Source organism: Panthera onca, chromosome F2 (genome assembly GCF_046562875.1).
Source record: "Panthera onca isolate mPanOnc1 chromosome F2, mPanOnc1 haplotype 2, whole genome shotgun sequence".
NCBI classification, from domain to species: Eukaryota; Metazoa; Chordata; class Mammalia; order Carnivora; family Felidae; genus Panthera; species Panthera onca.
The window spans coordinates 874,438-901,209 of NC_138356.1; the positions used below are offsets into that span (position 1 = coordinate 874,438).

Sequence of the window (26,772 nt, forward strand, 5' to 3'; positions counted from 1 at the left end):
TAAATAAACATTAAAAAAAAAACTTAAAAAAAAATAAAAGCAACACTTCAGTAAATAATTACAGCACCCTGTCTGTTAAAATGTCATTTCACCTATTCACTAAAACAAAAGAAAAAAGACAATATGACCTAACTAGATGCTACATTTTGATATTTGGACAGGTAACTTTTCTTAAAGTTCTAAATATAGATCAAGTAAGGGTGCCTGGGTAGCTCAGTTGGTTAAGCGCCCAACTTCAGCTCAGGTCATGATCTCAACAGTTCATGAGATCAAGTCCCATGTCAGGCTCCACACTGATAGTGCAGAGCCTGCTTGGGATTCTCTCTCCCCTCCCCGCTACTCTCATTCATTCTCTATCTCTCTCTCAAAATAAATAAATAAATAAATAAAACTATAAACATAGATCACATATAACTAGACAATGCAAACATCAGGAAAAGAATCAACCATTACTCACCAATATTGTTTCTAATAAGGCGACAGTATCCTGACTTTCAAATTTCTTATTGTTAGTGAACCAGTGAATCAGTTGCATAACTAGTGGCTCATATAGTTGCCTCGTCACCTAAAGAAACAATACCATTAGAGTTTACTTTCTTCACGTTAAAGTAATTTTACATTGGATAGAGTTCTGTTTAAATGACAGGAAAAATTAAGTGATAATACTCCTATGGTTTTTTATTAGTTTTCTTGTTAAAATTCAATGAGGAACATGCTCTTTCTAGCTCCTTTTTCTCTTTTTCCTAGAATCCAGCAGAGAAAAATACACATATTAAAACTTACTGTTCTTCTAATATGGAGGCAGATATTGTTGTTTTTTTAATATTTACCTTTATTTATTTGATCCTAAACATGCATACAAGGTATTCTGGATCAGAGACATTATCATTATTCAACTACAAAGCAAATAGTGATCATGTTATTCCCTACATCCTGATTCACACCCTTGTGGTGACAAAAGGAAATCAGATCAATGCCCTACACATACAAACTTCAAAACCTATTTCACAGAAGAGATATGGGAGAAAAAAGCACCTCTCCCATCCTGCCAAAAAAGAAGGAGTAAAATCTTTACTACTTGGAGCTGGGATGCAAAGGATCCTGGGTTCTTACTCCAACGTTCTAGAATATAAACAGAGTTTCTCCAGGGGCAGAGAGTCTTGTGGGTCCCTGGCTTTTACAATCCAAGGAGTCTGCCAGGCCTGGACTCCTTCCTTCTGAAAGGAAATAACCAGGGAGACAGTACTTATCTTCCTGGAACCTTGGGAACTTAACCCAGTGGCCTCATCTGGTGTGACCATGTGAACATCTTGGGGAGATAAAAGAAGTCTTCTTATCTTTTTGGAACACAGCAATTACCTAGACAAACGGTTACACATCAGATCCTCATTATACATGAAAAGTAAAAAGTTTATAGCAGAAGTGAAGGCAAACATTCCCTATCTTTATATCCTAAACATTTCTGTGTCTCAAAATACTAAGGCTCCTACAGAATACCAAGAAATCTAGGGGAGTTTTATCTCCCCCACTGACACTGAGCTCAAGAATGAAGCACACTGGTGTGTATACCAGGCCAAAAATCAGGTGAAATGTCTTGGGATTCAGACTAAACACAGAGCCCTCTTGCACTTGGATACTTTTCCCCAAAAGAATAGCTTTCTAACCTTTGAAGCCATTTTAAGGATTAAGCAAAGTAAAAGCTCTTACCTTTCTTTCAGTTTGAAAGTTTAACTGGTCTTAAAGCATTATTTTTTTTCCCCAAAAGAATTATACACTCTTATTCATACTACATATGAATTCATACAATTATTCACAAAATCATATATATATGCCTGTGTGTACATATATATGCGTAGACACATGCATACAACACATATATACACACACCTTACACAAATTATAGAAAATGTAGAAAACTATCCATCTGTAACCCTATATCCCAAAGGTAACCACTGCGAACATTAAGTATCACTGTTAACTTTCAAAATAATCTTTTAAACACATTTAAATATATGTATATGCACACTTAAAAATAATACACATTTTTATAACCACTTTTCCTCTTAATGTTGAATATTTTTGTATAAATATATAAGCTATAACAGCATTTTTATTAGCTATCTGGTATCCTATATATAGACATACCATGACCAGTTGCCCAAATCCTATTATTAGAAATGCAGGTATTTTTCTTTTTCTTTTTTTTTTAATGTTTATTTATTTTGAGAGAGAGAGAGAAAGTGCAAGCAGGGAAGGGGCAGAAAGAGAGGGAGACACAGAATCCAGAGCAGATTCAGGCTCTGAGCTCTCAGCACAGAGCCCGACACAGGGCTCGAACTCAAACCACAAGACCATGACCTGAGCCAAAGTCGGACGTGCAACTGACTGAGCCATCAAGGTGCCCCTAGAGATGCAGGCATTTCTAATTTGTGACTGTTCTAAAGAAATCATGGCAAAGTCCAATATACACTGGTCTGAGCACATCTCTAGTCAGGAAAGTGCTGGACCAGGACTGCAGGTCACCCAGCGTTTTGTTCTGCTCACAGAGAACCTGTGCCCACCCACATTCTCTCCAGCCACAACTCCCAAGGTCCTTTCCATCATGCTTGGCAACACTTAACACTGTCAATTTTTAAAATATTTTACAACAGCTGAAAATAATAGCATTTTAATTTTAATTTCCTTATTTACTAAAAAGATTGAATATTTTAAAATATATTTCATTGGCCATATGTATCTCTTCATTTATAAGCTGCCTATTTTTGTTATTTGCTCATTTTTAAATCTTTTCTATCTTCAGTAGAATGTTACAAAAAAATTCCCCACATTATGTATACATTACAATTGTGAGTTTTGTGCCATTCAGTATTTTTAAACATTTATAAAGTCAAAACTATCAAGACATTAACATTTTTTTCTATACATCTGCTTTCTGTATTTTGTCGGAAAATCTCCACTTCTACGCAAAACTTTAGGGAAAGACATGGAAGGCTGTCTACACTGTAACGATAATAAAATCCATCCGAGTAGCAGAAATCACATCCTGTACATAAAGAGTTTCTGAATGCTATGATCCTTTTTATAAGTAAAGCATATATGCACATTTGTAAAAACGTATTTTCACAAAGATCTGGGCATATATTCATGAAATTTTCAATAGAGGATAAAGTAGATTTTCCAGGGAAATAAGACTGGGAAAGGGGTGATGAGATGGAGGTTCACTTTTAGTTTCATGTGTTTCTATATTAAAAAACATATTTTATCATGAAAAAGACCATTCCAATCCAAAGATACACACGGACAGACAGCATGCTGTAACTAATTACATTTTTCTGTAATATATTCATAGTTTGTTTATCCTTCTCTTAATTTGAATTAATTTTTCAGGTTAGTTGACTGGCCTAAGATTATTTATTAAATGATCCACTTCTAACTTAAAAGCCTCTTCTACCATATATACAATTTTGATGTACACACATGAACCCACTTGGCAGCCACAAGACCCTCCCACTGGTCTATCTCTGCCTAGCTCAACCCTATTATAAATAACATGGCTTTAGCATCTGCTAAAGCAAGACTTCCTTCACTACTCTACCCTTTCAAAATTGTTCTTGGTGAGGCTCAAGCAATTATTCTTTCAGATTACTTTTTAGGTTCAAAATGAAATTAATTATGATCTTTCTGCTGGAATGGTACCAAACTTACTGATCAGTGAACAGCTGGTGTTTTTTCAATATTGATTCTTCTATCTCAGATACAGAGCATGCTCATTTTGTATTCATAAAACATATATTTACCTGACATATTAAAGTTCATTTATAGACATTTTATATATATTTTTGATGCTGCTATGAGTAAGATACTGTAGACCTATTTTCAAAGTGATCAATCCTAATATTTAAGATAAATGAGAACACTGATATATGAGAATTTTGTTTTGTAATTCGTCAGTTTCTTCCTTTGTTAATTCCTACAGTTTATCGGTTGACACTCTTGGGCTTTCCAGGTTTAAAAAAAATTACATTCAAAATAATAATCTCTTCTTCCTTTCTAATGCCCTTGCCCTCAGGGAACTCATGGCCTGGTGAGAGGCCCAAATACTAACCACTGCAAATAACTAACTGAATGCACATGAAGCAATACTGAGCAACCACTCCACACTGCAGGCACTGCCCCTCAACAGGCCAACTCACTTCTCACCTTGGGTTTCTATCCTGGCCCGGGCACAAGGCGGCATTAGCGCTTCATGCCTGGGGATGATTCAACTCTAGAATTCAGGGAGACATTCTTTTCATATTAAAGAGAACACTAAACTACTAATAGTTTCAGCAGGACAAACACCTTTGAGGGTTCTATGGAGGGAATTACTGCTTCTGAAATCCGTTTCTATGGTAAATTTCCAATTTTAACCAAACATCCTATTTAATCACAGCACATTTGAATACATTGCTGGATTGTATTCATTCATATATGTTGAAGAATTTTCCATTATATTTAGAAATGAGTTTTCTTGTTTTTAATAAATGATCTTTCATTTAGCTTCCTCTTTTGTGTGTGCATCCTGGTACCGAAGATATCATAGCTTCATGAAATGAACTGAGAATTCTACTTTTTCCTGCTTCATGCAGCAATGGAGAATTTGCCACAAAGTCATCAGAAAGAGGCCACTTGTCATTATTTCCACTCTTGTACATGGTTACTTGTCTCTTCTTCATTCCTAGAGACTGTTAAGTCCCTACATGAGGGCAGACTGCAAATTCAGCTTTAGATGCCTATACTATCAGCAACTATTAGCTAGATCAGTGATTCATTCCCAAACTGTGGCACGTTAAAAATCACCAGGAGAGCTTTTAAAAGTCCTGATCCCCAGGTCATACCCCTGAAGAATTAAATCACAGTCACAAGGGGCAGCAGCCAGGCAGCGGCATTTATGTCAAGATCCCCAGGGTATTCCAACCCGCAGCAAGCTTTGAAGATCACTGAACAAGATCCAACTTTTTTAAGCTTTGCAACTGTGCCAGATTCAATGTCACTCACTTACCTGATCTACATCACATGCAAGTTGAAGTAGCACGGGGAAAGTTCGCTTGTAGAGCTGGTACATGGGTGGGAAACCCTGACCACTTTCAGGCATCTGAGTGGCTTTTCCCAACATAAACATAACTATGCTGTGTAAAAGTTCACAAGCTGCAACCTAAAACAAGCCAGGAGTTCAACAAGTTTAAGTTTCCAGGTTTACAAGAGAAGAATATTTTGAAATGTTACTCAACTTAGCCCTTTAAAAAGAAAAACTTCTGTAGCAGGTAACTATCATTCCCAAATATAAATTAACTGGAAGCAGCACTTCTTGCATAAAACTAATGCTTCTGTGCACTTTGATCTGCATCCAAGAGGTAAGAATGAAAAAACGATTTAGACAAACTGGGAATGGTACCTTCAAAGAAATATGTTTCATTGCTACCATTATCACAGAACTTTACTTCATTTGTCAGCACATTTTTAACCTTCACTTTCAGTAAATGTATTTTTAAAACATTTTTTGGAAATTTACAAATGAATTTATAAAAACTTGAGATTGTCTGTTTCTAATCTCCCAAGTTAAGGTGATAATAATGGTGCACAAATTGGAAATAAGTTTTAAGTACACTTTGTACTGCATTTTCTATTCTGGACAGTTTTTTGGTATATTAGTGTTTTACCAGGTTATTATCTACTAAGATTTACGTTTACTTTTTACTAGTAACATCTACTTCTGATAATTAAGTCACTGTCTAATTGCTATATTACAGAATATACAGAATTAATAATATTGGAATGTCTGAAATATATTATCTATTTCCAAACAAATACAGGTCTTAAAAAGCATAGATTATAAATAAAATAATAAAAAATGAAAGTACTTTAGTTTGTCTGTCACTAGCTGAAAGAGCTAACTCTGTGACCCGAGGCAAGAACACATCCAGATAAATGACAGGCTTCATTTCTATAAATGGTACTGCAAAACTGAGTCTTTTTTCTCTGTCCCATGCCACATATTTCTTCATCATTTCATCTGAGGATGTGGCTGTTAAAAAAAATCAGGAAGAGCATGTTTTCATTCAAAATCTTTCTAATATCAATTGCTCTACAATTCATTAGTGAAAGTAGAATGCTTTTATACTTTTAACACATCATTCATCTTTCCTTTTTTGTTTTTACTTCAGACATGTACATGCCATTACATTATCACTGACATACTATTTTTAACTTTGATTTAAAGTAAAATTATGTTTAAGCAAGTTTAATAGTCCGGAATGTTTAGTTTCCATTTTCAGTAAGAATTATTTTAGGTGTTATGTGGAAAAATGGTAAATGAACAATAAAAATCTCCCCTTTGTAAACATTTATTTTCCCAATGTAGGTTCTAACTTCCTAAATAACCAAAAGTCATTAGTATACTTAATATGAAAGATCAAAACTAAAAATACAGATGAATTTTTAGTAATCTAAAATGCTGATTCTGATAGAAAAAAAAACACTCTAAATAAATATCCAAATATTAAGAACATCAGAATTTTCAAAGATTAACTTTGAATTCCTGACACAATGTATAATATTAAAAGTGTCAAATTAGATTCTGTTTCGAAATGGAAAATGTGTTTAACAAACCAGACTAGAACATCTTGTCAACAAGTATTGAGTTATCCAGATTGCATGGGTATTGTCAAAACATTTCATTTGGCAAAATATTATTCTTTGTAATCTCACTTGAAAATATATAAATCACATATAGGAGCAAATACTACAATATACCATGATCTGTATATACTCAAAGTACAAATACATCTACAGAGATAAATTTATTTTAAAGGAAAGTTTACCTGTTAGGAGATTTTTGTTTATTTGTCCTCCCAGAAAGCCAAGCATCTGTACTACTCTAATCCTTATTTCTTCTAAGGACAGTACTTCATTCTGCAAATGTGAACAATAATACACATGTGATGATTAACGGAATTAAAGATTAAGAGAATTATGAGAAGAAAAAAAACGATTTTATGACCCTCTCTGTTATTAATTTCTTTCAATGGTTCATTATATCCTATACAGTACTGCTGTAAATATTACTGCAAATTCATGGAAAGAAGTCATATCTTTTCCAGTTTTGCAGTCAGATGTCCATTTCCAAGGCCAGTGGTCACAAAGTTTTGGCAGGATCCTTTACACCCTTAAAAAATACTAAGGATCCCCAAAGAACTTTTGTTTAAGTGGGTCACGTTAATTGATAATTTCTCCTACTAGAAGTTAAAACCTTGAAATTATTTATTGTTTTATTTAAAAATACGAAACCCAGGGGTGCCTGGGTGGCTCAGCTGGTTGAAAGTCTGACTCCTGATTTCGGCTCAGGTCATGATCTCAGTTCGTGAGACCCAGCCCCACGTTGGGCTCTGTGCTGACAGCGTGGAGCCTGCTGGTGATGCTCTCTCTCCCTCTCTGTGCCCCTCCCCTGCTCGCATCCTCTCTCTCTGTCTCAAAGTAAATAAACAAAACAAATAAACAAACAAAAAAAAAAACCCCACTGAAACCCATTACATGTTAACAAATGACATATTTTTAGGAAAAGTAATTACATTTTCCAAATAAAACAAAAAACCTCAGGAAGGTGACACTGTTTCACACTTGTGCAAATCTCTTCACTGTGTGTCTCACTAGGAAACAACTATAGTGATATGTTGTTAGTCCACATTTGGAAGATGGAGGAGTGTTTTAATAGTCTTTTTAGATAACAGCTTGATACAAATTGAACAAGTCAAAATTTCTCTTTTTTAAATTTTTTTAAGCTTATTTACTTTGAAAGAGGGAGAGAATGAACAGAGGAGGGGCAGAGAGAGAGGGAAAGAGAGAGAGAGAATCCCAAGCAGTCTCTGCATGGTCAGCACAGAGCCTGATGCGGGGCTGGAAGTCATGAACCATGAGATCATGACCTAGGCTGAAACCAAGAGTCAGACGCTCCATCGACTGAGCCACCCAGACGCCCCCCCCCCCCCCCCCGGTTATTTCTTAGGTACAATGTGGAATCTGAAACCTTACCAATGAATTTGATGTAGTCTGTTATATTAAAATCCACTGGTCTATCCTGCACTTCAAGTGGATTTTTTTACCTATGCATGACTTGGTAACATAATGTACTGGTGATGTGAAAATACTGGTTTACTGGGTTATGCAGATCTTACATATGTTGACACATTTCATTATATATGCAAAAAAGTCACATTGGTTAATATCAACAATATTATCAGAAAACTCTTTAAGTTAAAAAGCTGTCAAGTTCACGGTAACGGTTTCAAGTTTTCCAAAATTTAATTTTTGTTTAAAACCTTGCAATTTTATCATTGGCAACAAATACTCTCAGATGTTTTCTTTGAAGTGACAGTCTCACTCTATTTTAGATAAAATCTCTGCCAAATACCGAACAGCCACAGTTTGTCAGTTGTTCTTTCAAGTGAAAACGGTGTTCCTGAAAAAGTGCCTACTTTAGCTCACAGCTCAAAACATCACAAAGTGCTTTTCCTAAAGACAATTGCCACACTGCACTATGCAACAGACTGCTTTATGCACACTTCCTGTTTCATCACACAGAACATTAAGAAGACATGTGTTCAAGGGTCAAGATTTAATAAAGTGCTTAGGAATGAACAGCGTTACCCGTCATTACACCATAGTGCAAATGTCAATGAGTAAAAATAGCTTTGGCCTTGCACCCTGGAACCCACAGAGTCCTCACATCAAGAACCACTCTCCTAATGAGAAATTGTCTATCTGTAAAGAAGTTTTATTTGTAAAACCAGAAATATGCTCAAGTAATTTTATTTTGTTTTATTTACATGTGATAAAAGAATTTAAATATTTTAGACAGCCATCTCCAGTTCTACGCAGCGTCTCAATCAAAAGCTGTCAAAAATAACGAGGTGGAGGAATTTACCCTAGAGCTTACATTATCAGTTCTAGACACTAAAAGTTTTTCAAATTTTAATTTTCACTCCATACCTAAAATAGGTATTTTCTCTATAGTCCCTTTTCTCTCTTTATTCTTTGTTTCCTATTACATTATAAGCCACATCTCAAAAACCTAATCTCAAGAAATCATCACCAAAAAAACATAAACCCTGGCATCAATTAAACTTGACAAAATAATACATTTAAGGCCTAAATGAATCAATCTTACATATCCGTAATATCAATATTCTGATTGCTTACTGAAGATGATCCATATTACTTTCTTTCAGCCACTAAATATATTTGAAGGTAAAGAAAACAAGAAAACATGATCAAGACAATAAACCAGATAGTTAATATTTCTTACATTTTTACGGCTCAAAATACACTGAAACTATTTCTATACTGTTCTCTACTTTATAGATAAGAATAACTAACATTTTAAACAAAGATTTTTACTCTTCATAAGTTTAGAATCTGATCTCTCCATTGTTTAAGGTAAAGAATATACAAAGGATTTCTTACCGATGAAATGTTCTTTGTCTTTTTCAGATGCTTTAACACAACTTTATTAAATCCTTTCTGGGCAGCCCGAGAAAGTGCTGACACTTCCCAGTTCTTGGTCTCATCTATCAACAGTAAACAAAAATAAATTTCAAATAGCATCCACTCATTTATTTGATGCACACTAGGGACTACACAGAATACTGCCAAATAGAGACATTAAAATCCTAATTTTAATTATGATTAAAATATTAAGTTTCCACAACAAAAATAATTAATAATGGTTGTCCTGGTTTTAAATATCATTGTCTACTAAAAGAAACATGGTTCCTTGAAGAAGTGGCTAACTCCAGACATTGGGTAGACCTATATTTATAAGAGGAGCCTGAATCAGCTTTTTGGTTCTAGGAAGGAGCTGCTTGAAGCAGCCAATTCCCACTCCTTATATGGAAGCCAAACCTGGAACAATCTGAGCATAAAAATGAATAACAAAGATAAAAGACTAGAGCCACTGGAAAAATAAGAATCCACAAGTTCCTACTAATATAAAGAAGTGAGAAAATGAAGTAATTTCTTACAATAGAATGCCAACTAGTATGATGGAATGATGGAGTCAGAAAATCACTATTTTACAACCATCGCAGTACTAAGAGATTCAGGAAGAATAATCAAGGGGTACTCGTGAGGGGCAAGAATATTTACAGTTGTGAAGTATCTCTCCATAATTTTTTTTAAAAATGATTACAAACTTAGAGAAAATTTTAAAGTATGGCAAAAACATACTTTTCTTTCCTGAACCATTTAAGAGTAAGTTACCAGCCTGATGCCCCACCACTCCTCAATACTTTAGGTATGTTTGCTACAAGGACATTCTCCTACATGACAGTCACTGCAACTATCCAAATTAGGACATTCATCTTGAGACATGACCCACAATTAACCTTCAGCCCCACTCAGGTTCTAGCATTGAGCTTAATAATGTCTTTATTCAAAACCACATGTCATATTTAGCTGTCCTGTCTTTTTAGTAACCTTTGAACCGAAACAATTTAGTCTTCCTTTGAATTTAATGAACACTCAAAAAATTATATGCCAGAAATTTTGTATACTGTTCCTTTATCTGGATTTGTCTAATGTTTTCTCGTGATTCGATTCAGGGTATAGAAGCCAGTTATAACATTTTACCAATGCCTTTACTAACTACTGAGTTAAATAAATTCTTTGACACATGTACACTTTATTACCAGTGTAGAGCCCTAACTGTAAAGCTATAAAGTTATTTTTCATGAGTTCTGCAGATGCCCAGTAGATTGGCTGACAGAGCCAAGTAAGCTACGTTCGTTGGAAGACACCTCACAGGTGATTTAATCCCAGTACGTCTTTTCTGGGCTCCAGAAATGAAACCTAAATGACAACAGAACCTTACCTCTGCTTTGTCTAGTTTCCCTCTCTATAATTTTGTGCTTTTGGTTTGCTTATGCCCAAGAAGCAAGTCTCCATGGGTGGGAGCAATAACTAAGAATTTGTTTGCTGACCATTTGGTGACCTTTTGTGTTCAGATGTTAGAGATCTACTCTCTGATGGGCCAGAGATAAAAAGAGGATTTGTTTGTTTTTTGAGCTCAGACTAATTCAGAATTTTGTACAATGGGAACAAGAGCTCTTTGATATCTGAATTGGTCAATGTTTTACCTTACTATTGTGTCTCTGGAGCTAGGACTCAAATTGCAGATCTAAAGCACTATGCTCTCCATCTGTTGTTGTAGCGATGTGCCTGAACTGACAAAGGCCTTTACTTCTCCTGAAGTGCATAATATTCTCCTGTATCTGAAAGGTATTAATAGATTAGATTATAAAGTATCTTCAAGGAGCTCTGTTGGGCCTCGTACATGCAAAATATAAAATGAATGTTCCTATAATTCTCTGAAAATGCTTTCAACGTTTACTATAATGCTTTAGATGCGCCATACTAAAAAAATCTTAGAGAAACTAACGCAGAAACATTTCAGGAATCCATATTACATGACTAAGACATATCTTTGTTAAATGAAACAAGTTTAATAATTTTAAGTTTAATTTTATTTTTAACTTTTTTTTTTTTATTTGAGAGAGAGCACATGCGAGAGTGGGGAAGGGGCAGAGGGAGAATCTCAAGCAGGATCCATGCGGGGCTCAATCCCACAATCCTAGGATTATGGCATGAGCCAAAATCAAGACTTGGATGCTTGGTTTAAATTTTAAATATGTCTTTTTATCTATTAGTGTTAATTATAATACAAGTGTACATTATTGTACTTGGGCTTGTTTTTCCCTATACTTATTCAGGCTTACTAAGCCAATGTGCTAACATACTTCTCATAACATTTTTTATTGCCATATAAAACACATAACATAAAATGTATTCTTTCAACCATTTTTATGTGTACATTTAAGTGGCACTAACTACATTCACAATGTTGCCTAATCATCACCACCATCTACCTCCAGAACTTTCTCATTATCACAAACAGTCCCATGTAAATTTTAAGTTATGAAAAACATTATAAATTTATGTACAACCTGAACCATGATTTGGACAAACTTTTTATTTCCCCAATACTTATGTTTTGTAGCATGACAGCAGCTGGAAGATAACTTCTAAGATCTTTAGGCAACTTGAAACCTTGGACTGAGTGAATTAATAGAAAATCACTACACATGCAGATAATTACTCAGTAAAATAAAATCTGAAACGATGATCAGTCAGCATCACTTTTAAGTTTGTGTGCTTTTGTTTGTTTTTATAGGATATAACAAGAAAGGACCTTGGGGTCATGTTAATGAATGTGTATATGCTGCCAATTGGAGTTGTATAGGGATGGACATGGCTGAAGACAATGGTGTCATGTGTGCTCACAAACTGAATTTGAGAAGTCCGTGAGTACGGAAGACAATTCTCAATTATCCACTCTGAGTTTTCTTGGTAAAAAAGAAATTTGTTTGGTAGTAAGTTATATTCGATAAGCTGTTGAAGCTACTGTAGAAGCAATACTGCAGAAATACAATTTGGGGTACGCTTCTCTCTTAAGGACAGTTTTCTCATAAAGCACAGTCTTGGGCTTTTTGGTGTCTAGAACACTTTTCACAACTGGGTCTTAGTAAGACCCCACATATCTTTGCTTATGTGGGTTTGAACTAGTAATAGTTACCATAGTAAAAGCAAATATTATTTTTTTAAGACTTACTGAATTGAAGATCATGTTAACATGCATACCACCTAAGATGTTAGTGTTACTTTGAAAAGTGATTTTATGAACTCCCTGAGACAGAACTGCTTCAAGGTTCTGCTTATTTTTTTGTTGTCCTTGCCTGAGGGCACAGAAAAAAAGTGTTTAATGTCCAAGAATTTACTACATATGTTTACTTCTTAGGCGTTTTATGAATTCAGGTCTACATTTAGGTCTTTAATCGATTTTATTTTTGTGTATGCTATAAGAAAATGATCCAGTTTCATTCTTTTACATGCAGTTCTCCAATTTTCCCAATAACATTTATCAAACACACTGTCCTTTCCCCATTATATATTCTACCTCGAGCTTTGTCCTTCTTTCTCAAGATGGCTTTGGCCATTTGTGGTCTTTTGTGGTTCATACAAATTTTAGGATTATTTGTTCTAGCTCTGTGAAAGTGCCATTGGTATTTTGATAGGGATTGCACTGAATCTATAGATTGCTTTTAATAGTATGGACATTTTAACAATACTAATTTTTCCAAACCATAAGCAGGGTACATCTTTCCATTTGCTTGTGTCATCTTTAATTTCTTTCATCAACGTCATACAGTTTTCAGAGTACAGGTCTTTCACCTCTGTGGTTAGGTTTACTCCAAGATATTTTATTCTTTTTGATTCAATTGTAAATGGAATTTTCTTAATTCCTCTGACAGTTCATTATTAGTGTACAGAAATGCAACAGATTTCCACATATTAGTTTTAATCCTGCAACTTTAATGAATTTATTGATTTTAAAAAAATTTTTTTTAATGTTTATTTATTTTTGAGAGAGACAGAGACAGAATGTGAATGGGTTAGGGGCAGAGAGAGAGGGAGACACAGAATCCGAAGCAGGCTTCAGGCTCTGAGCTGTCAGCACAGAGCCCGATGTGGTGCTTGAACTCACGAACTGTGACATCGTGACCTGAGCCAAAGTCGGATGCTCAACTGACTGAGCCACTGGGGCCCCAGAATTTATTTTTGTTTCTAGTGGCATCTTTAGGATTTTCTATCACATCATCTACAAATAGTGACAGTTTTGTTTTACTTCTTACCAATTTGGATGCCTTTTATTTTTAGATCTAATTGTTCTGGCTAGGACTTCAGTACTATGTTGAATAAAAGTGGTAAGAGTTGACATCCTCCTTGTCTTGTTGCTGATCTTAGAGGAAAAGCTTTCAGCTTTTCACCATTGAGTATATTAGCTGTGACTTTGTCATACACAGACTTTATTATGTTGCTATGTCTCTATAACCACTTTCTTGAGATTTTTTATCAAAAACAGATGAATTGTGTCCAATGTTTTTTCTATTATCTATTAAGATGATCTCATGATTTTTATCCGTTTGGTTAATGGAGTGTATCACATTGATTGATCTGTGGATGGTGAACCATCCTTGCATCCCTGGAATAAATCCCATTTGATCCCTGTGTATGATCCTTTTACTGTATTTTGAATTCAGTTTGTTAATATTCTGATGAGGGTTTTGGTGTCTATGTTCATCATGGACACTGACCTGTAATTTCCTTCTTTTGTAGTGTCTTTGGTTGTGGTATCAGAGCAATGCTGGCCTTACGGAATTAATCTCAAAGCATTCCTTCTTCTTCAATTTTTGAAACAGTTTGAGGATAGGTATTAACTTTTCTTTAAAAGTGAGGTAGAATTCACCTGTGAAGCCATCTGGTCCCAGACATTTGTTTGTGAGGGGGGTTTTTGATTACCGATTCAATTTCATTACTAGTAATAGGTCTGTTCAGGTTTTCTAGTTTTTCCTAATTCAGTCTTGGATGATTGCAGGTTTCTAGAATTTTTAAAAAAAATTTTTTTAATGTTTATTTATTTTGGAGAGAGAGAGACACAGAGACAGAATGCAAGCAGGGGAGGGGCAGAGAGAGGACGCAGAATCCGAAGCAGGCTCCAGGCTCCGAGCTGTGAGCACAGAGCCCAATGCAGGGCTGGAACCCACAGACCGTGACATCATGGCCTGAGCTGAAGTCGGATACTCAACCGACTGAGCCACCCAGGCACCTCAACATGTTTCTAGAATTTATCTATTTCTACTAGGTTGTCCAGTTATTGGCATATAATTATTTGTAGTAGTCTCTCATAATCTCTTGTAAAATTTTTGTGGTATTAGTTATAGCTTCTCTTTTATTACGGATTTGATTTGGGCTCTTAATGAGTCTAGCTAAAGATTTATCTTTTTTCTATTTTTTTAAAGTGTCCAAAGAACCAGCTCTGTTTCATTAATTTTTTTTTTTTTTTTTTTGGTCTGTTTCAATTATTTCTGGTCTGATCCTTATCCCTTTCACTAACTTCGTGCTTTGCTTTTCTCTTTCTAGTTCCTTTAGGTGTAGGTTAGATTGTTTGAGATTATCCTTGTATTCTGAGGCTGGCCTATGTTGCTATAAATTTCCCTCTTAGAACTGTTTTTATTGTGTCCCATAGACTTTGGAATGTTGTATTTCCATTTTCATTTGCCTCAAAGTATATTTTTTAATTTTCTCTTTGCTTTCTTTATGGACTCATTAGTTGTTTAGGAGCATGTTGTTTAGCCTCCACGTGTTTGTCTATTCCAACTCTTTTTCCTTGCAATTGAGTTCTAGTTTTGTACTATTGTGGTAAGAAAAGATGCTTGATACAACTTCAGTCTTCTTACCTTTACTGAGATTTGTTTTGTGGCCTAACACATGATCTGTCCTAAAGAATGTCTTAGAGAATACTCCACATGCACTTGAAAAGAACACATATTCTGCTGGTTTTGGATGGAATGTTCTGTACATATCTGTTAAGTCCATCTGGCCCAGTGTGTCACTGAAGGCCACTGTTTCCTTTCTGATTTTCTATCTAAACGATTTATCCATTGATGTAAGTAGGGTGTTAAAGTAAATCCCCTAGTATTATTATTTCTCCTTTTGTCTATAAATATTTGCTTTACATATTTAGGTGCTCATATACTGAGTGCACAGATACTTTCAACTATTACGTGCCCTTACTGAATTGATCCCTTTATCATTATCGAGTTAGCCTGTCTCTTGTTATAGTCTTTATTTTTAAGACTATTGTACCTCACATAAAAGAGACAAAAAGTAAAAATTTTTAAAAATATAATTAAAACAAAGTTTATTTTGTCTGAAATAAGTACTGCTACCCTGGCTTTTTTTCTTCTTCATTTCCATTTGCATAGAATATCTTCCATTCCTTCACTTTCAGTCTGTATGTGTCTTTTTGTCTTCTGGTCTGACATGAGTCATTACCGGCAGCATATTAATGGGTCTTAATTTAGTTTTTTAATCCATTCATCCTTTGTCTTTTGATTGGAGCATTTAGTCCATTTACATTTAATTATTGATAGGTATGCACTTATTGCCATTTTGTTCATTGTCTTCTAGTTGTGTTTTAGTTCTTCTTGTTCCATTCCTCTTCTCTTGTTCTCCTCCCTTGTGATTTGATGACTTTCTTTAGTGTTATATTTGGATTCTTTCCTCTTTATTTTTTACAGATCTATTACAGGGTTTTGAATTCTGGTTACCATGAGTTTCATATATAATACCCTACATATACAGCATTCTATTTTAAGTTAATCGTTACTGAAATCTGAACATATTCTAAAAGTGCCATATTTTTACTCCCCCGACATGTTTTATCTTTCTTTTGCATACCCCTTAACTAATTATTGTAGATATCACTGATTTTACTTTTGTTTTTTAACCTACGTATAAACTTTAAAAGCAATTAATCCACTATCTTCACTATGTATTTACCTTGATCAGGAAGATTTATACTTTTTATATTTTTTTGCTACTAATTAATACCCTTTCTTTTCAGCTTAAGTCTCTTTTATAAGGCCTGTTTAATGGTGATGAACTCCTTTAGTTTGGGACACTCTCTCTCCTTTAATTCTGAATGATAACTTTGCTGGGAAGAGTGCTCTTGATTTTAGTTTTTTTTCCCCCTTTCATCACTGTGAATATATCATGCCACTCTTCTGGCCTGCAAAGTTTCTGCTGAAAAATCAGCTCAGAGCCTTATGGGGCTTTCCTTGTATATAATTAGTTGCTTTTCTTTTGCTGCTTTTAGATTTTATCTTTATTTTTTGCCATTCTAATTATGTGGCTTGATATGGACCTCTTTGGGTTCATGTTGTTTGGAACTCTCTGTGCTTCCTGTACCTGGATATCCGTTTCCTTCCCCCAGTTAGGAGAGTTCTCAGCCATTATTTATTCAAGTAAAATTTCTGCCCTTTTGTCTACTTCTTCTGGACTCCCATAATGCCAATGATAGTATGCATGATGTTGTCCCAAAGGGCCCTTAATCTATTCTAATTGTAAAAATTCATTTTTCTTTTTCCTGTTTCATTTGGGTAACTTCCACCACTCTGTCTTCCAGTCACTGATCCATTCTTCTGTATCATCTAACCTGCTGGCTCTGAAGCCCAGCTGTGATTGTTCTAGGTACACTGGTGGTGGGGCTGCCCCCACAGGGCAGAAGCTGATGGGTGGGGGGCAGTCCTGGCTGAGGCTGCCCACAGGATGTGATGGAGTTGCATCTGCTTAGGGTGGGATCAAGGCCACCAGCCAGTACAGCAGGGTGGGAGCCATTTTGGAATGGTGCCTGCTGAGGTGGGTAGGTCGCACAAAGGTGGTTTGCTGGGAACACCGGGGTGGCATGAGTGTTGCAAGACAGACAAGGTGTCAGACCCGGCATCCATCAACACTTCTATTCCCAGAGAAAGTTACTAACAGCCCTGCCCCTCTGGCACACTCTAAAATCAGTCAATAAATCTCCCTCATATGTGGACCAGGTGCTTTTCAAACTGTTGCCTCCTTGTTTAGTCTCAGAGTGAGTAAGTTTCTGCATAGGCCCTTTAAGAGTACAGTCTTGGGGTACCTGGGTGGCTCAGTCAGTTAAGCGCCCAACTTTGGCTCAGGTCATGATCTTATGGTTTGTGGTTGGACATCCACGTTGGACTCTGCTGACAGCTCAGGGCCTGGAGCCTGCTTCAGATTCTGTGTCTCCCTCTCTCTCTGCCCCGCCCCTGTTCACGCACTTTCTCTCCCTCTCAAAAATAAAAATAAACATTAAGAAAAAAAAAAAAAAGGAGAAAGCAGGCAAAAACCTCTTTGATCTTGCCCGCAGCAATTTCTTACTCAACATGTCTCTGGAGGCAAGGGAAACAAAAGCAAAAATGAACTACTGGGACCTCATCAAAATAAAAAGCTTCTGCACAGCAAAGGAAACAATCAGCAAAACTAAAAGGCAACTGACAGAATGGGAGAAGATAACTGCAAATGACGTATCAGATAAAGGGTTAGTATCCAAAATCTACAAAGAACTTATCAAACTCAACACCCAAAAAACAAGTAATCCAGTGAAGAAATGGGCAAAAGACATAAATAGACACTTCTCCAAAGAAGACATCCAGATGGCCAACCGACACATGAAAAAAGGCTCCACATCACTCATCATCAGGGAAATACAAATCAAAACCACAATGAGATACCACCTTACGCCTGTCAGAATGGCTAACATTAACTCAGGGAACAACAGAGGTTGGCGAGGATGCGGAGAAAGAGGATCTCTTTTGCATTGTTGGTGGGATGCAAGCTGGTGCAGCCACTCTGGAAAACAGTATGGAGGGCCTTCAAAAAAACTAAAAATAGAACTACCCTACGACCCAGCAATTGCACTACTAGGCATTTATCTAAGGGATACAGGTGTGCTGTTTCGAAGGGACACATGCACCCCCAAGTTTATAGCAGCACTATCGACAATAGCCAAAGTATGGAAAGAGCCCAAATGTCCATCGATGGATGAATGGATAAAGAAGTTGTGGTCTATATATACAATGGAGTATTACTCAGCAATCAAAAAGAATGAAATCTTGCCACTTGCAACTATGTGGATGGAACTGGAGGGTATTATGCTAAATGAAATTAGTCAGAGAAAAACATAATCATATGACTTCACTCATATGAGGACTTTAAGATACAAAACAGATGAACATAAGGGAAGGGAAACAAAAATAATATAAAAACAGGGAGGGGGACAGAACAAGAGACTCCTAAATATGGAGAACAAACTAAGGATTGCTGGAGGGGTTGTGGGAGGGGGGGATGGGCTAAATGGGGAAGGGGCATTAAGGAATCTACTGAAATCATTGCTTCACTATATACCAAATAATCTGGATGTAAATTTTAAAAAATAAAAAATAAAGTTAAATCAAAAAAAAAAAGAATGCAGTCTTGGTTTCCCATAGCCCTCCAGCTCTTCCAGAATTAAGTCTCACTGGTTTTCAAAGCCATATGTTATGGGGCTCATCTTCCTGATACAGGTCCCCAATGTGGCCTGAATCCTTCACTCCTCCATGCCTGTGATAACCCTCCTGCTGTGGGTCACTGCACTAGGGGTAAGGGTCTCAACAGTCTGCATCTCTGCCCTTCCTATGTGTCTCAATGTGGCTTTTTCTTGATCTTTAGCCATAAAAGAGCTCTTTTGTTAGTCTCAGGTCATTCTGAGTGAGAGGTGCTCTATATGTAGTTGTAGCCTTCGTGTGTTCACAGAAGGAGGTGTGCTCAGGATTCTCCTACTCTGTCTTGATCCTCCTATGATTATCTTTTTTTGCTGATCCAAATTATCCCCAATTTTGCCTGTAACATTTCTCCATCATTCTTTGAACACCTTCTTAATTTCCTGATGTCTCAGAAAATATAACATTCTAGGTTCATCTTGTATTTCCCCTGTCCCAGGCTGGAGCCAGTCATCTCTCCAAGGAGTTCTGGTTCCTTTCAATGTAAAATGACATTTAGAAACCATGATCTGGGCACTAGGTTTGTTCATTACTATTAAGGTATCACTGTTCCAAAGCAGGCCCTTTCAATGGACTGATTTGGAATACATGCGTGCGTGTGCACGCGCGCACGCACACACACACACACACACACACACTCTGTCATCTCTATTTTTATCCAACTCTTGACTCACTCTGTCGTCTCTATTTTTACCTTAATTTACCCACATGTGTGTATGTATATAAGTGTCTGTGTGTGTGAGCAAGAGAGACAGAGAGGAAGAAAGGCAGAGAAAAAGACGGGGAGAGGGAAAGAGGAAGTACCATGATCTCACACCAATACATCCATTTGCTATCCAATACCATAGGGTTCACTTTAGTTTTCTCTTTCTCTATTTGTAACTCCCTTCTCTAACAAAGAGAAATCTAGCTTCTGTTAACCTTTATTTATTTATTTGATCAATCACCCATATGTCACCTTCCCCATCCCGCCTTGACCTCCACACCTTATGAAGCCCAACATGCGGGAACCCCCCACCCTGCTCCAGCTCCATGCCAGGCTGCCCCTCCAAGTTGCCCCCCTTATGTTCCTGGGGACGACCACTGCTACCCTAACACCTAACTTGCTCTGTGCTGCCTAAAGGTCTTAGGACTGAATACTTTAGGAGAAGAAAGGAAGAGGATTTCAAATGACTAACTCCCACAAAGGTAAAACTATAACTTTAGGGTTACATAAAGGTGGAGCAGAAACTCACTAACCAAACTGTCAAAATGAACATAACTGGTAATGGCACCAATTACTATCATGATGCTATGAGGAGGCCATGGCATCAGTTCTGGGTGTTTCTGCCAAAATAGCATCCCTGAACCTCATCATGAGAAAACAGACAAGCCCACACATGAGAACTAAGACAGGCTAAAGAGCTACCCACATTAAAGAAAGCTAAGGCATTATGATAATTAAATCCAACACAGAGTCCTAGATTGAATGCTGTATCAGGAAAAGTATAGCTATAAAAGAAATTAATGGGATAACTGAGAAATCTACATATGGATTATAGATTAGAAAAAAATACTGTATCTGTGTTATTCTTCCTGATTTTGATAATGATACCATGGTTGTATGATATAATGTCCTCACTCTTAAGAAATACACATTTGTTGGGGCACCTGGGTGGCTCGGTCGGTTAAGCGTCCGACTTCGGCTCAGGTCACGATCTCACGGTCCGTGAGTTCGAGCCCCGCATCGGGCTCTGTGCTGACAGCTCAGAGACTGGGGCCTGTTTCAGATTCTGTGTCTCCCTCTCTCTCTGCCCCTCCCCTGTTCATGCTCTGTCTCTCTCTGTCTCAAAAATAAATAAACGTTAAAAAAAAAATTAAAAAAAAAAAAAAAGAAATACACATTGCAACATTTAGGCATAAACATCCATGATGTCTGCAACTTATAAAGGGTTCAGAAAAAAATGTCATGTATAAATACACACACATATTATCACCTAATATAAGGAGAATACATGCAACAATAAAACAGGGAACAAAACCTTACTTGTGGAATCTGTGTAGAGTATACAGGAGTTCCTTTCACTATTAGTGCAACTGTCCTGAAAGTCTGATATAATTTCAAATAAAACATTACTAAAAATAGGAGTTGTCTTTAAGTTTATGGATTTTCTTTTATTACTTACTTTACCTACTCTCTGTTTTTCCCTATCTTCTAATTGTCTAAAGTACACATATTTATGAATAGCAATATCCTTTTGCTTAAAAGAATCACAGTGTCAAGGTGCATTGGTGGCTCAGTTAAGTGTCCAACTCCTGATTTCAGCTCAGGTCATGATCTCGTGGTTGTGAGCTTCGGGCTCCGCGGTAGGCGTGGAACCTGTTTAATATTCTCTCTCTCCCCCCTCTCCCCTGCTTGCATGCCTGTGTGCACACATGCTCTCTCTCAAAACAATTAAAAAAAATAATCACAGTATTTTCCCTTATAATTTTTTAAAAAACATAAATCTTTTCTTTTTTTATTCTTTAAAAAAATTTTATTTACTTTTGAGAGAGAGACACACACAGAGGCATGAGCGGAAGAGGGGCAGAGAGAGAGAGGGAGACACACAATCCAAAGCAGGCTCCAGGCTCTGAGCTGTCAGCACAGAGCTCGACGCAGGGCTCGAACTCACAGACCACAAGATCATGACCTGAGCTTAAGCTGGATGCTTAACCAACTGAGCCACCCAGGAGCCCCGACATAAATCTTTTCAATGAGCTAATTGACAGAACTAAATTCTAGAAAACAAAAAGTACCAACAAAGTATTTGCTATGAGATATCTTCATTTTTTTTTTAACTAAGTCCATGTTTTTTAGTGATCTACTCAAATACAGCAATCCTTATATGATGTGAATTTTAAAAGCCTAAGTAACCTATAAACATTAACTTATTTTTTTTTGTCTCTAAATAAGCTTGTTATTGCTAACATTTACAGAAAAATCTCCCAAAATTGTGACTCTTCTTGAACTCTGAATATACATCAAGGGTGTCAGAAAAACCGACTCAGTGAACAAAATGTGTCACACAACTTTCACTTACTATTTCCAAATCAACAATACTTAAGTTGAATAATAAAACAGTTCATGTAGATAAAATTTTACAAATTTAATACTTAACTCACTTAATTTTTCATGACACTAACTTGTAAAGTCTTAGCAATGTTTCACTTTCTCCAGTCTGAATCTTTCTTTTTGCTCCATCTAAGAACAGTGTCCATGTTCATTCTGGTTCAAGTAAATCTGTCCCCCTGAACTCTAATTACTACTTTTCTTGACTGGTCACACTTTTGCCTGGCCCAATCATTTTTTTCCTTTGAATCTTTTCCCAAACCGACTATGGCAATTCTTCTAAACTGGCTAACATTAGTGTTTAATCAATTATATTTGGAAAACCAATAAAAATTAACAAAATATAAAATTACTGTTAAATTTTCATAGTTTTAATCCCTACTTATTTAACTATTTATTTATTTGCAAGGCAGTGTATTAGGATTTATAAGGAGTTCAATATATTAAAGATAGAGTTTTGCCCTTGAAGATTCTATAAATCTTGGTAGGATATAAGTGAATAAAATGAAAACAAGGTTTAATATCTCAAGTATTTTCTTATGTCCCAATTATATTGACTAAATTGGGAATATTACAAAAATCTCAATCAAACATATTTTGAATACGTTAGGCTCAAATTACAGAAGTTGCAGAAATACAAATAGTCCTACTAAAGTTATTACATTGTCATTTTATTTAAGATACACATCACAATTCTTCCAAACCTTACCTGACAAGGCTGAAATTTTCAGATATCCATCAAGGCTGGGTAAAATGTCTTTATAATAGGGCTGAATTACATGTTTGCAGATGTAAACGGACCATTCTTCTAGGGCATTCAGGCCTACTTCTGCCAGTGGGGGATAGCTCAGGCCCAGTTTAAAAGCCATCTACATATCAATACAAACAAGGTAAACTGAAATACAGGGAATTTAACATTTAAAGAGAAAAAAACACCAATTAGTTGTGGTTTCTAGTGAATAAGCCTTTCTACTGACAGATACTGCTGGAGGTAAGGAGGGGCATCCAAGGTCATTCCTGGGAAAAGGAGCACCACCAGTCTATGTAGCTGGTGTTCTACTGCAAAACTTTCAACACAAGGAAAGTTTAATCTTCACATCCACCTGTCAGGGAAGTTCTGAGAGGCCAAGCCAAGTGTCCCAAGTCCCAAGGCTACTAAGTGGCAGAAGTAGAACTTGAACCAGGGGTGTCTGATGGGTAAGCACCTGCTATAACTATAGTGGCAAGACCTTGACAGTTCCATGTTTTCTAGAAAACATAACATTATGTGGGAAAAAAATGGATTTGCTTAAGACAATGTATTTACCTGCAATGCAGGAACATAGGCTCTAATATCAAGTTCAATGATGTCATGTGGCAGGGACAGAATAAAGGTCAAACAGGAGGCCAAAAGTTCATCTTTGTATTGCTTCATTTTAAATGAAACCTTAACAAAAAAGAAAAAGAAAAAGACGGACCTGTGTACCTGAATAGAGCCTATAATCTGAGAATCAGCTAAAAAATATTTACCCTTATTCTCAAACACAAAAATTGATCACGTAGCTTTTATATGACATGGCTACTGTTATTTACAAAGTAAGCACTGATCTCCAGGAAAAATTCATCTGTTGAAGTACTTAATTCTCATTATATGGAGAGCTAAAGAATCCATTAGTTTTGAGTTGACATCATACAAACTATTTAATGAAAACTCAAGGGACTTTTGAAATACAACGATTTCCTCTGTTAGTGCTTCCTAATCCCTTAACCCCAATCTGGATTAAGCAAACCAATTTTTAAGTCATTAGATAATTTATGATCACTAAGATTTTTTTATTAACATACTTTAATTTTTAAATAGCCCATGAAAACATTGGATAAATCATTTAAAAATTACCTCTTTACCAAATTTTGCAAACAAAGCAAAGCAAGAATACTTTTCTGGGTCCTCAGGAGACTGTGTCTGACTCTTTAGCCCAACTCCCTGTTGAATAAAGCAGTAAATTAGTAAAGTGAACAACATCATGTAATTCTGTGTCCTAATGTAGCAGTTCCCAGTCTTACTTCTTTTTTTTTTTTAATGTTTATTTTTGAGAGAGAGGGAGAAAGAGAGAGAGCACAAGCCAGGGAGGGGCAGAGAGGGAGACACAGAATCAGAACCAGGCTCCAGGCTCTGAGCTGTCAGCACATGGCTCGACGCAGGGCTCGAACTCATCAACCGTGAGATCATGACCTGAGCCCAAGTGGAACACTCAGCCGACTGAGCCACCCAGGGGCCCCTCAGTCTTACTTCTAAGGAGTGAATCCATTTTCACTTTGCCAACGTCTTGCGCAGAGGGGGAAAAAAACAAAAAAAAGCTCTGATAACACTTTAGGCAGAGGCCAGAGAGAAACAAAACGTTAAGGTAATAGGTGAATGACTAGTCAAAAGCCAGAGGCCTGGGTAAGTCCACTTCCCCTTTCCCTTTCCTGTCTTCCAGTACATACACCTACGAACCAAGAGACCCTGCCCACCCTGTGATCAACCGATTGGACTGCTCGGGATAAACTGGAGCATTAGGTGCACTAACCTAGTTATTCTCCAATGTCACTAGCCACCAGATCACCTGGGTGGTCTACTAGCACAGACTGTGCGGCCTTGCCCCCAGAGTTTCTGATTAGCTAAGTCTGGAGAGGGCACAGATTTCTCAGGTAATGCTGATGCTGCTGGTCCTAGGACCACACTTTGAGAACCTCTGGTAATCTAACCTTACCAGCCAGATGCTTGTAAAGCAGAGCAGAAAATACCATTAACTTTTTTTACAGTGTCATCCAATTGCCACTCACACTATTTTTAAAAGCACAGAAAATGAGACTTTAAAACTGCAATATACTATACTATTTTATAATGCACTTATACACACTCGTGCAACCTAAAAAACACAGGAATATTCAATGTCCGCACAAAAAAACACTCACCTTAAAATATTTTATTTTCTTGGCATTTCTCACAGCAACAGAAAGCAATTTGTAAAAACCACTGATGAGAGGCAACCGTGTAGACTGCAAAATTAATTCATACGCAAATGAATATACCCATGGCTCAAAAAATTCTACATGTTTCTCAGGAAGAATCTCTCTGTAAAAACAAATTAAAAGCTTAATGTAGAAGTTTTTATCATATAATATTTTTATTCTGCTTCAAAATTATAAGGGATATAATCAAAAAGGTATATGATTCCATTATGTAAATACTTTCATGTTCCTCTTTTCCCGAGGATATCTTTTTTTTTTTAAGTTTATTTATTTATTTTGAGAGAGAGAGACAGAGAGAGAGCATATGCACAAGCAAGAACAGAGTAGGGACAGCAAGAGAGGGAGAGAGAATCCCAAGCAGGCTCCACGCTTTTAGTGCACAGCCCAGCATGGGGCTTGATCCCAGGAACCATGAGATCATGACCCGAGCCGAAATCAAATGTCAGATGCTTAACTGACTGAGCCACCCAGACACCCCTCCCTACCTGAGGATCTTTTAAACAGAAAACGACGATAATTCTAAGCTGGTACATTTAGATATAAAGATTCATATAAGCAATTTTAGATTTTAAGTCTTTTACTTTTTCATCTCCTACATCCATAGAAGTGTCTAAATACTTAGAATTTTTTTAAATACCTGCAAATTTCCACCAGGTTAATGAAAGCTGAAAAATCTTTGGGTTTAGCAGGATGCAAGTTAGCAGCTGGATCGGAGGTCGGGATCACCCAAACACCAGTAGCTTCGTTTTCATCCTTGAAAGTAGATGTATCCAAAGACTTTATCAAAGTGAGAAAGGCATATATGGGTCCTCAATTACAAGTAATACAATTTAATAAAGTTTATAATTTAATAAAGATGACAAAGCTCAAAAACATTAAAGAAAAAGACAAAGGAAGTGCCAAAGTGAAGTGATAAAGGAATAGTACAAATACAAAAATATGAAAAGGGAGGGCTATACCTTCTTGAAGGAACTAGCAACGATGCCTTGACAGAGGTACACGTTCAGAACATTAGAACGTGTCCATAAGGACTTTGAGGTTTCAAACTGAGAAACAGGAATCATTAATAGTATTAAGTAACAGTAACTCACTATGAACAGACTATGTGTCATCAAACTCAGGTGGAAATGTAAAACAAGCAGTTAGAAATACACACTGGAAGCTATAAAGAAGGATTGGGGTGGATTCTAGGTTTACATGGGAAATGGTCTCAGAGGTGACCACTGCCCTGCTGGAGGTGAAGTAAAAAGGGCAGGAAACAGAAGAGAGAAAACAAGAAGAGAAAGGAAGTACAAGGGAAGCCACTGAAGACAACAAAAGTGACAAAGATGCAAGTCCTAAAAAGCAGGTTTGTTGGGAGGACATAGTTCTAGAAGTCCCTGCTGGCAAGTTTTTCAATGAAATTATTTTAGACACGCACAAAGCATGAAAAATACTGCTGTTCCCATCAACCAGCATAAAAAACAGAACAATGCAAATGCAATACAGTTACTGCTTCCTTTATCTATCCTCTGCATAATCACTCCACTATCTTTTGTCTAACTTCATGGTATTACAGTGCAAGTACGTATGCACTAACGAGCAGAATCTAGTCTCAGAAAAAATCCCTGGGCTGAAAAGCAAATTAGTATTTTCCACTGGAACTCAAGT

At 36.5% G+C, this 26,772-nt stretch overlaps 1 protein-coding gene across 2 annotated transcripts in view; it reads right to left on the reverse strand.

Annotated features, from left to right (window-relative positions):
* The window catches only part of PRKDC (protein kinase, DNA-activated, catalytic subunit), a 214,317-nt gene that overhangs the window by 157,812 nt on the left and 29,733 nt on the right, over nucleotides 1-26,772 (reverse strand). For both annotated transcript variants that reach the window (XM_078441702.2, XM_078441703.2), the window contains 10 exons: nucleotides 25,760-25,875; nucleotides 25,066-25,225; nucleotides 24,005-24,091; nucleotides 23,435-23,554; nucleotides 22,838-22,997; nucleotides 9,499-9,602; nucleotides 6,861-6,951; nucleotides 5,901-6,064; nucleotides 5,042-5,194; nucleotides 458-565 (listed from right to left, as the gene is read on the reverse strand). In XM_078441702.2, the coding sequence (XP_078297828.2) occupies nucleotides 458-565; nucleotides 5,042-5,194; nucleotides 5,901-6,064; nucleotides 6,861-6,951; nucleotides 9,499-9,602; nucleotides 22,838-22,997; nucleotides 23,435-23,554; nucleotides 24,005-24,091; nucleotides 25,066-25,225; nucleotides 25,760-25,875 (1,263 nt within the window). The remainder of the gene's footprint in view (nucleotides 1-457; nucleotides 566-5,041; nucleotides 5,195-5,900; nucleotides 6,065-6,860; nucleotides 6,952-9,498; nucleotides 9,603-22,837; nucleotides 22,998-23,434; nucleotides 23,555-24,004; nucleotides 24,092-25,065; nucleotides 25,226-25,759; nucleotides 25,876-26,772) is intronic.